This window comes from Frieseomelitta varia, unplaced genomic scaffold (assembly GCF_011392965.1).
Source record: "Frieseomelitta varia isolate USP_RPSP 00005682 unplaced genomic scaffold, Fvar_1.2 scaffold_514, whole genome shotgun sequence".
NCBI classification, from domain to species: Eukaryota; Metazoa; Arthropoda; class Insecta; order Hymenoptera; family Apidae; genus Frieseomelitta; species Frieseomelitta varia.
Genome location: NW_025110273.1, coordinates 159,225 through 172,984, shown reverse-complemented (window position 1 = coordinate 172,984; position 13,760 = coordinate 159,225). Strand labels below are relative to the sequence as shown.

The following is a 13,760-nucleotide window of genomic DNA, read 5'->3' as shown; positions in this document are numbered from 1 at the left end:
GATGCTTGCGAATCACGTTCAATTTTTAAAAAATGGAGAACGAAGCGAAGTTTAGGGAAAGATAAACCTTTTTTTTTAAAAACTTTCTGTCACAACAGTTTTTTATATATCTAGTGTTCTAATTCTTTTATATCTTAATATTTAAATTTTAATATCTTATAATATAATATATATAATATCTATAATATCTTAATATGTAAATTTTAATATCTTATAATATAATATATATATTTTTTATAATATCTTGATATTTAAATTTTAATATCTTATAATATAATATAGTATAATATATATAATATCTTTAAAATTTAAATTTTAATATCTTATAAGATAATATTATATATATTATATAATATTAATAATATTATATAATATAATATATATATCTTTTATAATATCTTAATATTAAAATTTTAATATCTTATAATATAATATATATATTATATAATATTAATAATATTATATGATATAATATATATATATATATATATATATATATATCTTTTATAATATCTTAATATTTAAATTTTAATATTTTACAATATAATATAATTAAATATTTTACAATATTTTACAATATATATATTTTTAATATTTTACAATATAATATAATTTAATATCATTATGCTATATATTATATATAATATGATATAATATATTAATTATTTCATAATTCTTTTATAACGTCGTTTCCTTTCGTTCAGGTTTCACCGGGACCCAGTGCGAGATCGACATCGACGAATGCGCGGCGAAGCCGTGCCTGAACGGTGGCGTTTGCACCGACCTGATCAACTCGTTCAAATGCAACTGCGCGAACGGATTCGCCGGCTCTCACTGTCAGATCAACATAGACGACTGCGCCTCGTCGCCGTGCAAGAACGGCGGCGTCTGTCAGGACTCGATAGCCAAATACACGTGCGACTGCCCGCCAGGATTCACCGGTGCCTCCTGCGAAACCAACATCAACGACTGCCAGTCGAATCCCTGTCACAGCGGCAGCTGCATCGACGGCGAGAACAGCTTCAGCTGCAACTGCTTCCCGGGATTCACCGGGAAGCTGTGTCAAACGCAGATCGACGAGTGCGAGAGCAATCCGTGCCAATTCGGCGGGAGGTGCGAGGATCGTATCAACGGCTACCAGTGCATTTGCAGGCCTGGTACATCCGGGACCAACTGCGAGGTGAACGTGAACGAATGTTACAGCAATCCGTGTAGAAACGGGGCGAGGTGCATCGACGGTATCAACAGGTGGGTCTGCAATTGCTTATTTTCATTTATTTTAATTATCGTGCACTTTGTCACGTTCAAAATGTTAAAACTATGCTTTGAAGAGAAATTATGTAACTGAGTATAACTGAACTGATATTTATAAATGATGTTGATATTATGACTAAATAGATATTATCACAATCTGGAAGAATTAAGCAATCTTCCAGCCGATCCTGTAAATTTGTTGCAATAAAATTTTAATTATTCGAATTTATCTGGATATTTATCGGGATTTATCTTTTTGAAGTATTGTATAGCAAAAGAAAATATTGACTTTTGTTTTTATATAGACTTCAAAACAAAAAAAGAAAAACGAAATTATTAGAATTGGAAATTATATTATGGAATATTAGATTATACAAATATAGAATCACGTGGCGATTAGATCAAAAATAGTCCATCGCGAGACGCCGCAGGTAAAATTCGTGTTGTGAACATTAAGTCAAACTTATCCTTACTTTCCATTCTGTAATATCGTTATTTGTATAATATAATATTATATTTGTATATTATATAAATACAATATTATATAAATATAATATATTGTACATAATTTATATTTATAATTATATTTGTATTGTTATAAATAATATTATAATTATAACACAAATTATACAAATTATGTATAATATGTTATAATTTGTATGTAATACATATTTGTGTACAATAGAAATTATAACATATTACACATAATAATTTCTATTATAAATATAATACTATATTTGTATAATTATACAAATATAATATTATTTAATATTTAAATTAAATTAATATTGTAGTATAATATTATTGTAGTACAATATTATACAAATATAATATATTGTACATAATTTGTATTTATAATTATATTTGTATCATTATAAATAATATTATATTTATAACACAAATTATACAAATTATGTATAATATGTTATAATTTGTATGTAATACATATTTGTGTATAATAGAAATTATAACGTGTTACACATAATTTATGTTATAAATATAATACTATATTTGTGTAATTATACAAATATAATATTATATAATAATACAAATATTATATAAATTATACAAATACAGAATCACGTAATGATTGGATCAAAAATAGACCATCACGGGACGTCGAGAGTCGATGTAAACTTAACTAAGAAAATTCTTCGTCGTGACTAACATGTCAAGTCTAGCAAAATCACACTTGTCGTTACTTTCCATTCTGTATAAATCTCATACGATCACAGAATCACCAAAAAAAAAAAAAAAATTCGTCGTTACTTTCCATTCTCTCATTGAACGCGACACGTTTGCTTTTTCTCAGGTACTCGTGCGAGTGCGAGCCAGGCTTCACCGGTTCACACTGCGAAACGGATATCAACGAGTGCGCCAGCAATCCCTGCGCGAACGGCGGACGGTGCATAGATTTGATAAACGGCTTCCGGTGCGATTGTCCCCGCGGCTACTACGACGCCAGATGTTTAAGCGACGTGGACGAGTGCGCCAGCAATCCTTGCGTGAACAGCGGCACTTGCGAGGACGGCGTCAACCAGTTCATCTGCCACTGTTTGCCCGGCTACGGTGGCAAGAGATGCGAGGCGGACATCGACGAGTGCGGCTCGAATCCGTGCCAGCACGGCGGCACTTGCAACGACCATTTGAACGGTTACAGTTGCAAGTGCCTGGCCGGATACGCCGGCACCAACTGCGAGACGAACATCGACGACTGCGCCAACAATCCGTGCCAGAACGGCGGCTCTTGCATCGACCTCGTCAACGATTACAAATGCGTTTGCGAGTTACCGCACACCGGCAGGAACTGCGAGGACAAGCTGGACCCTTGTTCCCCCAACAAGTACGAGTCATATCATTGTTTCATCGTCTCAACGTAATTGTTGGGTTAATGTTGTTAAATGAACGCGTACCAAGAAATTTAAACATCGGAGAATTTAACCACTTGCGCTGGCAACTGATTGCGGATCATAACGAGCGACCGAACCGTATACAGTAATCTGTCCCTTTCTTTTTGAACTCGTCGGTAATATCACTCTGGATAGAAATTATTGACAAGTAATAAATTTACTGTTTGCTTTGGCTGGAGAAAATATTGCAAGTGGTTAATAATTAACACTGATGGAACTATCAGAATGGTCAAAAATGACCGACTTATGAATTTTTTTAAACACCTTGTAGAGCCAAAGTGTAGTATATTTTTTGAAGATTTAAATATTTTTTTGTAAAACATACGAATAGAAGCTTGTATTATAAAGTTTCTCTGTCTATTTGTCCAGTATTGAAAATTGGTAAACTAGTTAGACTAACGTGAATTTTATGCACCAAAGAATTGTCAGCAACGCGATCAAATTTTGCTGAACAGTGTAACTATAGTCATTCCTAAAGGAATATCTATATAGAACTCCCTGTGGTAATCAACAAAATGTTAACAAAGTTTCAGAAGATTCCTTGAAGATGTTTTATTGAAGGCTAAAGGATTTTTATTAATTTTTCTTGAGAATAGTATATAATATGGATGTTACATTTCGACAATCTTGAATTACAGGTGTCTCCACGGTGCCAAGTGTTCACCGTCCTCGAATTTCCTCGACTTTGCCTGCACTTGCACGGTCGGCTACACCGGCCGACTCTGCGACGAAGACGTGGACGAGTGTATAATGACCTCTCCGTGCAGAAACGGCGCCACTTGCCGAAACACCAACGGCTCGTATCAGTGCCTTTGCGCGAAGGGATACGAGGGTCGTGATTGCATCATCAACACCGACGACTGCGCTTCCTTCCCCTGCCAGAACGGTGGCACTTGCCTGGACGGCATCGGCGACTACACCTGCCTCTGCGTGGACGGTTTCAGCGGGAAACACTGCGAGATTGACGTGGACGAATGTCTGTCACAACCGTGTCAGAACGGCGCGATTTGCAAAGAGTACGTAAACTCGTACACGTGCCAGTGTCAGCTCGGATTCTCCGGCATAAACTGTCAGACCAACGACGAGGATTGCACCGACAGTAGCTGCATGAACGGCGGTAAATGCATCGACGGAATCAACAACTATACCTGCGTCTGCAAGCCCGGTTACACCGGCTCGAACTGCCAGTATCGCATCAACGAGTGCGACAGTTTACCTTGCCTGAACGGTGCCACGTGTCACGACCACGTTCAGTATTACACTTGCCACTGCCCTTACGGATATACCGGGGCCAGATGCGACCAGTACGTGGATTGGTGCGCGGACAGCCCCTGCGAGAATCAAGCCACCTGCGTTCAGCACAAGAACAAGTATCAGTGTAACTGTTCGCCTGGCTGGACCGGCAAGGTCTGCGACGTGGAGATGGTTTCCTGCAAGGACGCGGCTATAAGGAAAGGAGTGCCCGAGAAAAATCTGTGTAACAACGGCACGTGCGAGGACATCGGCAACAGTCATCGTTGCCACTGCCTGGAAGGGTACACGGGTTCCTACTGTCAGAAGGAAGTGAACGAGTGCGACTCGGCCCCCTGTCAGAACGGCGCCACTTGCAAGGACCTCGTTGGTTCTTACCAGTGTCAGTGCACAAAAGGCTTCCAAGGGCAGAACTGCGAGCTCAACGTGGACGACTGTAGGCCGAATCCTTGCCAGAACGGCGGCACATGCCACGATCTTATCAGCAACTTTAGCTGCTCTTGCCCTCCCGGCACGTTGGGCTTCATATGCGAGCTGAACGTGGACGACTGCGCTGTCGGCACTTGTCACAACAATGGGACATGCACCGACAAGGTCGGCGGCTTCGAATGCAAATGCCCGCCAGGCTTCGTGGGGCCTAGATGCGAGGGCGATATCAACGAGTGCCTGTCCAATCCGTGCGCATCGCCGGGTACTCAGGATTGCGTGCAGCTAGTCAACAACTATCACTGCAACTGCAAGCCCGGCTACATGGGACGCCACTGCGAGGTGAAGGTGAACTTCTGCGACAGCTCGCCGTGTCAGAACGGCGGCGTTTGCACCGCGAAGCAGGCTGGACACACGTGTCTCTGTCCAAGCGACTATTACGGGAACAACTGCGAGTTCGCCGGTTCCTATTGCGACCGGGAGCCTTGCCTGAACGGCGGTACCTGCAGAGTGGTTGAAACAGAGATCGGGTACAGATGTTACTGCCCGCCGGGAACAACTGGGACGCACTGCGAGATAGATTCCAGGGACGAGTGCGCCAGCAATCCCTGTCAACAGCCCAACGCCGTTTGCAAGAATCTGCTTGGCGACTACGCTTGCGACTGCCCGCCGAAATGGACCGGGAAGAACTGCGAAATTTACGATCCCAACTACGGCGGCGGTATCTTTGGCAGCCCGAACTCGAACATCCCGAAGACTATGAACGCGTACGATCTCGATCTGGAGATGGAGAGGAAGAAATGCATCGAGAACAGATGCGAGGAGAAGTCTGGCAACCACCACTGCGACGAGGAGTGTAACAGATACGCTTGTAACTTTGACGGGAACGACTGTTCCTTGGGTATCAATCCGTGGCGCAACTGCACCGCTCCCATCAACTGTTGGGACGTGTTCATGAACGACGTTTGCGACGAGGTTTGCAACAACGCCCAGTGCTTGTTCGACGGGAGAGACTGCGAAAGGAAATTGGCACCTTGCAAGTAAGTAACTTTAACGTTGGAGAAACGTTTGTGAAACGTTTCCATCTAACCTTGTATTAAATTTGTATTTTTTTCCTTTTTTCTTTTACAGTCCCATCTATGACGCCTACTGTCGCAAACACTACGCCAACGGATACTGCGATTACGGCTGCAACAACGAGGAATGCAATTGGGACGGTCTGGACTGCGACAGAGAACCACCGTCGTTGGCAGAGGGTGTGATCTCGGTGGTAGTCAGGATGGACATGCAAACGTTCCGCTCGAACGTGGTCGCGTTCCTGCGAGACATCGGCCACGAATTAAGAACCACTCTGAGAGTGAAGCAAGACGAGCTCGGCAACGACATGATATACCCGTGGAAGAGGGAAAGGGAGCACGGTTTGCAGACCAACATCTTTGGCCGACCAACCACCATCTACACCAACACTCAGAGTGGCGTGATCGCCTATCTGGAGATTGACAATAGAAAATGTACCGTCACCCAAGGTGCGGTGTGCTTCCCATCGGCCAACGAAGCGGCGGAATATCTAGCAGCCACCGCGTCCAAGCATTCCTTGTCCCGAAACTTCCCCATCGAGCAGGTGCGGGGCGTGGTTGGGCCACAGGGTCCAGAGTACCCGGACGCGCCGACCAACTACAAGTACGTTTTCATCGGCATCGTCATCGTGGTGCTCGGAGGGATGTTGGTCGGCGTGTTGGTCACAGCGCAAAGGAAACGAGCGGTGGGCGTCACTTGGTTCCCGGAGGGATTCTTGCGCACCAGCAGCGGAAGCGGTCAGCGTCGCAGATCGAGAAGACGAGGCCCGGACGGCCAAGAAATGAGGAACTTGAACAAACAACCGTCGGTGAATTGCATGGACTTGGATGTTGGGAATGGGAGAGCGCAACAGTGGTCGGACGACGAGTCGGATTTACCGCCGTCGAAGAGAATGAGGGCGATAGAGCCTGGATACGCCAGCGATCATACCGCCATTACAGATTACGAGGAGACGGAGCCTCGAATGTGGACTCAGCAGCACCTGGACGCAGCAGAGATTCGCAGACCAGACGCTGGAGTGTTGACACCGCCCAGTCTCGAGCACGGTCAAGACGTGGACCCGAGAGGACCCTGCGGGATGACACCGTTGATGGTCGCTGCTGTACGAGGCGGGGGATTAGACACCGGGGAAGAGGAGGATGAAAGCGACGGGACAGCGGCTGTGATCGCCGATCTGGTCGCCCAGGGTGCAGATCTGAACGCAACCACGGACAAGAGCGGCGAGACGTCTCTTCACCTGGCGGCTAGATACGCCAGAGCTGACGCAGCGAAGAGACTCCTCGATGCTGGCGCCGACGCCAACTCCCAGGACAACACCGGTAGAACGCCTCTTCACTCTGCCGTCGCTGCTGACGCGATGGGTGTCTTCCAAATACTGCTGAGGAACAGAGCGACGAATCTGAACGCCCGTATGCACGACGGGACCACGCCGCTGATACTCGCTGCCCGTCTGGCTACCGAAGGTATGGTGGAGGATCTCATCAACGCTGACGCCGACATCAACGCGGCTGACAACAGTGGGAAAACGGCCCTCCATTGGGCCGCCGCTGTTAACAACGTAGACGCTGTGAACATACTTTTGGTACACGGCGCGAACAGAGACGCGCAGGACGACAAAGACGAGACGCCGTTGTTCCTCGCCGCCAGGGAGGGCAGTTTCGAAGCGTGCAAAGCGTTGCTCGACACTTTTGCCAACCGAGAGATCACCGACCATATGGATCGATTGCCGAGAGACGTTGCCAGCGAGAGACTGCATCACGACATCGTCCGATTGCTGGACGAACACGTACCAAGATCGCCGCAGATGGTGAACGTGATACCGAACGGTCCTCTAATGGGCTCGCCGAATCACCCGCAGCTCATCACACACCCGACTGTGATCGGTTCCGCTCCGAAGCAAGCCAAGTCGAAGAAACGGCCGAAAACCGGCGCCACGGGGAATCCAAACAGCCCCGAGTCGGAGGCCGGTGTCGTGGTGGTGAGGCGAAAACCGTCGGTGAAGAAGCCACCGGCGAAACGCGGTGCTCAGCCCCCAAACCAGGAGATCCCTCAGGGCGCGGAGGGTGCGGAGGGAAACTTGCCGAGCCCGTACGACAGCGCGAGTTTGTACAGCAACGCGCTTCCGTTGGTGAGCCACACGGCCACCGCGAAACAACCACCGCCGTACGAGGACTGCATAAAGGGGCAATCGATGCAGGGCCTTCAACAGCTGGGCCTGGACACGTTCACGACCAATTACGGGTTGCCTAATTTTCACGACCAACTGCTAGCGTCGCATCAACGACAAGCGCAGGGGATGGTGAACACGTTGTCGCCGCCGTACAGCAATCAGTCGCCACCGCACTCGGTCCAGTCGAACATGACCCTTTCGCCGCAGGCGAGTTACATGGGCTCGCCGTCCCCGGCGAAAAATAGGCCCTCGTTGCCTACATCGCCCACCCACATCGCCGCGATGAGACAAGCGACGCATCAGAAACACGGTGGCATGCCACCGGTGGGATTCGACTTTGAGAATCTGCCCTATTCGTCGAGTCAGCAGCAGCAGCAGCAGCAGCAGCAGCAGCAACAGCAGCAACAGCAACAGCAGCAGATGCAACAGACGCAGCAGCAGATTCAACAGCAACAGCAACAGCAGCAGCAGCAGCAGCAACAACAGCAGAGTACTCAACAGCAGCAGCAACAGCAACAACAACAGCAACAGCAGCAACAGTACTACCAGTATTTGACGCCCCCTTCCCATCATTCCGGACCGGACGTGACGCCGCAGCATTTGATGCAAGCACCGGAGAGCTTCCCCACGCCGTCCCCGGACAGTCCAGGCCACTGGTCCTCCAGTTCGCCGCACTCCAACAGCGACTGGTCCGAGTGCATGGCGTCGCCGAACGCGTACGGTGCCGGGGCCAACCACCAAAGTAACAAAGGCTCCGAGGCAATCTATATATGAAGACGGCGGTGCTCTCTAGCTCGCGCGAGTAAGTCATAAAAAAACGTGACCATGGCGCACGCGCGCGCGTCAACTGTGATTTGGCTCGTCGAGTTCGAGGGCGATTTTCGCCGATATTCTCTTTCTTTTTCCACAGGGTGGCCCGTATCTCCCGTTGGAGACGGGATCACCGCAACGACGAACGCTCTCTCGTGAGGTGGACGGTGCGCGGATCGTTTTACATCCCGCGAAATGTCACGTTCTGTGGATGTTTGACGAACGCGTAACACCGCTGCTACAGCTCTATATATATAAATATTTATGAATATAAATATAGATGATATATGTATATGTACGGAGGAGAATATTCTTGTTCTTTAGATGGTGAATATATTATACGCAGATGCTAGCTCGCACGCTGTTTACAATAAATCGTTCAACGATCGTGCCTTTTCCCGGAGAATCTGTATAACGATTCGGCAGCAACGACGCCCCGTGATCAAGATGTTAGTTAGACGACATACTCTATGCAACCTGTTCGTGCATCGTGGCTCAACGAATAATGGTGCCTTCGACTTGCCACAGTGTGAAGACCCGTTTTCTTTCTCTTCTTCTTCTTCTTTTTCTTTTCTTTTTTTTTCTCTCTCTCTCGAAATAATAACAATAAGGAACGAAACCTTGCTATCTACAATAGTATTGTACATAAGACAACATAAAACACGGAAAGAATCACAGCGTCGCACGCTGGTCAAGTAGCTTGTTCGATAGGGACCACTATAGAGTGTAATATGTAATATTCTATTTAAATTTAAATGCAACGCATAATACTTTCTACGTACGGAAGAGAAACATATACGGACAATCGACGTGCGTTGCACAAGCTCCGATCATCATCGCGAGGCACTCTGTTCTTCGATACCTGCAACGATATGTCGCACAGAAGCAGAAGAGAAGAGGGACTTCGGTGGGAGGAAAGTCGAGAATCGTATAATTCGTGCCTTCGAATAATCGTAGAGTATAAGAAGAATTTTTTTTTTGTTTTTTTTTTGCGTAGATAAATTTATTAAATTATGTGTAGGTGTCTTGACGAAACGCAGCGTTTCCAAATGGCCTTTAATACCGATTAACAAACATGAGATATACTTTTAAATGTAAGATAGAAAGAAGTGTAAACGTAAACTTTTGTACGGTGGTCGACAGGAGCCTCAGAGAAATCGTCTTCACCCCGCGAAACGGATCGTTCCATACGCAGACATTCCATTTGAACAACGCTATTCTTCTCTTTGTCTTTTGTTTTTTTCTTTTTTCTCTCTCTCTCTCTTCTCTCCTTTTTGGAAGTATGTATCTTGCCTTCTTCTCTCCAACGCGATGAATATCCGTATAAATTTCTTTTTTTTCCCCAAGATCAATCAAATTTGCGGGTATCGTCCGACTCTATTTCGTTTTTATTATCTAACGGGCTCTAGCATAATCGTTAATCGTTTGACTTACCTTTTAAAAAGCGCACGCGACGTAAATGTTAAATTAAATTAAGCTAACAGAGAACGGGCGGTAAGACGATTCGCTGGCCTCTCTCATCTGCCAAAGCCAAAACGAGAGAGTTTTCTTCTAGATGAAAAAGGAAAAAAGGGGGGAAAAAAAACAAGAAAATGCGTGATCAGATCTGCTGGTACGTGCGCATAATAGGATTAGATTAATTAATCGTAGATTGTTACGAGAGAAAAGAAGCAATTATCGCCGATACCTCGTGGGAAATGATACTTTGTAACCGCGCTTCTAGCGACATGAATTTACCGAAAAATTCAGGACAATCGCGTCCTGAACTCTTGCTTGTTTGTTCCTTTTCTGTTTTTTTTTTCTTTTCGCTTTTTCTCTATACGGAAAATTTGTAAATATTCTTACAACATTCGCACTGCTGTTCGCCATCCTATCCACTCGTCCAGTCTTTACATATCCAGTACTTCTTACATAATTCTCTTTTCTCTCGATTTTGTACAAAACTGTTTTTATATAATTCTTTTTTTTTATATTATGTAAGCTAGGTTATCGAGTGTAGTTTCGTAAGGCGATTCTTCATATAGTATATATATATATATATATATATATCGTAAGGCGATTCTTCATATAGTATATATATATATACAATAAAATACCTAATGTTTCCTTTTTATCGTATCACATTATGATGACTCATAGAGTAGGGGAAAAAATATAAATATATATACATAGATATATATATATATATTTTTTTCTGTATATGTAATTGATTGTTGCGCAAAAGAGGATCGTCAAGCACGCGCTCATGCCCTTCAATACAATTATCTCGAACCGCATGTACACACGTGGTGGTGTGACGGAGCTTCTTCTCAAGCATCGGGACATGATGTAGCTTTCGCGAAATCTACGATGCTCCTAAATAGAAACATTTTTTTTTCTTTTTTATTTATATATAAAAAAATATATATATATATGTATACATAAAATGTTTGTATCTTCACACGACTGCCTTTGTATTTGTTAAAGCCACGAGAAGTCTGCCAAATAGCGAGATAATGAAAAATATCAAGAGATGTTGTGTCGATATACTTCTTCTATATATTTTTTTTTTTCTTTTTAGAATACTCCATTGTAAAAGATCGTACACGTGCTCAGACAATAATAAAGGTGAATTTCAACGAATGCGGTAGATGTTTATTCCGGTCAACAAAATTGGCATTTCAGTTGGAGATAAATCGTCGAGAAATGGGGGGAAAAAAGGGAGATTAAATGTGAAAGTCGAAGATTGTTAGACGAATGTAATCATTGTTATGTGTGTTCAAAAATGAAGACGACATCTCATTTCGAGACGGGACGCCACGACGCACCGACTTTTCACTGTGTTAAGCGAGAAAACAAGAAAAAAACAAAGCGACGACGAACTTGCGAGAGAGAGAGAGAGAGAGAGAGAGAGAGAGAGAGAGAGAGAGAGAAAGACGAATAGATTGTAATACACACTCCAATTTTGCAGTTTATCTACTGATAAGTTAGAGAAACTTCCAATCACTATGATAGATCTTGTTATTCCTTTGTAACTTGTAAAAAGTACTGAGTTTTATTAGTATTAACTATTCTATAAACTGAGGATTCGTTCGATCCTATTATATCCTGCTTTCCCTTATCCCCCCCCCCCCGGATAGTCTCGGATCCTCATATTTTTTATAAATAAGTTATGTCTTTGAAACAGATGTAATAATAAAGATAATCTAACATTCACAATAGGGTTGTTCTTCTCTTTTATCGTGCTCTGTGCTATCCGCGTTTTACTCCTTAATGATGTAAACATAGATATGTTCTCTCTTCTTTTCTATTTTTTTTTTCTTTTTTTAGTATATTACAACAGATTTTACACAACAATCAAATTGTATTATAGCAATAAAAAATAAAAATATCTGAAAATTTCTCGAACTTTGTTCTTCGTTGCTTTATTTCTTTATATCATTTTATTTTCCGCGACATCTTCAAACGAAGATACGAAAAATAAGAATTCCACTGTGAATTAAATTCCCCGCATAATTGTAAAATCTTCCTTGGATTCTGTACGTGCAAATATATTCAGTAAAACGTATATTATTCGCAAGTTTTCACAGTGATCCTTTCTAATGATGATAACGATAATGAAACTTGCACACGAACTATCTTGATTCAAATTTTGAATGTAATTCGCGCCCAATTATTTGTGCAACTACACACATACCTCGATCTATTAAGAAATATTTTTAAATTTTTAGAGGAGGAGAAGAAGAAATCTGAGAATATAATATCAAGGATACAACTGCAAAAGTTCGTAAATTAATCCTCCAAGTTAATTTTTTTTTTTTTTTTTGATAATGAAAATTTAATCGATTTACGGACACAGAAACGCTAGCGTCGCATAGCGGCGAAACGATGGAACTAAAATCTATCACGGTCCTTGTTGCACACTAGTGTCCTCTTTGTCTTTCTCGCAACGTGAATTTGTCCTTGTCGCACACTAGCACTGTCTTCGTCTGCGATAGTGCTGCCATCTCTCAGCTTCGACTGAAACTAAAATAATAAGATGAGAAAATCGTGTAGATGTCACCACCTATCTCGTTCGCAGACAAAAAAGGTACATTGTGTGACAAGGACAAACTTATACAGTGTGACAAACAAGGAGAGCACTAGCGTGCGACCAATAGATTTTAGTTCCAGCGTTTCACCGTTACGCGATGCTAGCATCTCAGTGCCCGTAAATCGAGGAAATTTTCATTTGTAAAAAAAATTAATTTGGCGAATTAATGTACAAACTTTTGCAATTGCATCTTCTAAACAAGACTCTCGGCTTTCCTCCTATACTCGATTTATCGTACGAAACGCATGATTAAAGTTTTACAAATTTCATTCGACCAGCGATCTCTCACGCGAGTAATATTTAGTTTTCGATAAATTTCATTATTTGTATTAAAATCACGTAATTCTGCACCGTAGCAATTTTTGCTATATTTAAAATTTACTACCTCTTCAATTAATATTAAACCGAAACATCAACTAGCAGCATATGATTTATTTGACGATGAAGATAATCTTCTAATTGTAATTAGAGGCTTTCATTTATATATTATATACGAAGAAGTCCGAGAGACGTGATTCAAATCGAATCAGAATGAATTTAGAATTTTGACGAAAACATTACATACACAAATGAGGAAGGTAATTATGCCATTCTCTGTTCTCCTAATCTTTACTAAGAATTTGTAGCTGAGCGACCGAGAATTATTTACTCGAGTCAGTTGTATCCCTTTAAGAGCTCATACAGCATTAAAGTCTCAAGAAGGAAGGACGTTGCGGAAAGTAGCTCGGAAACAAATATCGCGATCAAAGAATTTTATTTCACAAGCAGAAGATACTCAGTTTTCACCTTC

General features: G+C 42.9%; 1 protein-coding gene across 1 annotated transcript in view; it reads left to right on the top strand.

The window, feature by feature from the left end:
* Positions 1 to 12,279, top strand: part of LOC122533264 (neurogenic locus Notch protein) — a 261,439-nt gene extending 249,160 nt beyond the window's left edge. The window contains exons 9-12 of the mRNA XM_043662819.1: positions 705 to 1,248; positions 2,567 to 3,097; positions 3,803 to 5,881; positions 5,973 to 12,279. Coding sequence (XP_043518754.1) covers positions 705 to 1,248; positions 2,567 to 3,097; positions 3,803 to 5,881; positions 5,973 to 8,862 — 6,044 coding nt within the window. The 3' untranslated portion in view covers positions 8,863 to 12,279. The remainder of the gene's footprint in view (positions 1 to 704; positions 1,249 to 2,566; positions 3,098 to 3,802; positions 5,882 to 5,972) is intronic.
* The last annotated feature ends 1,481 nt before the right edge of the window (positions 12,280 to 13,760 follow it).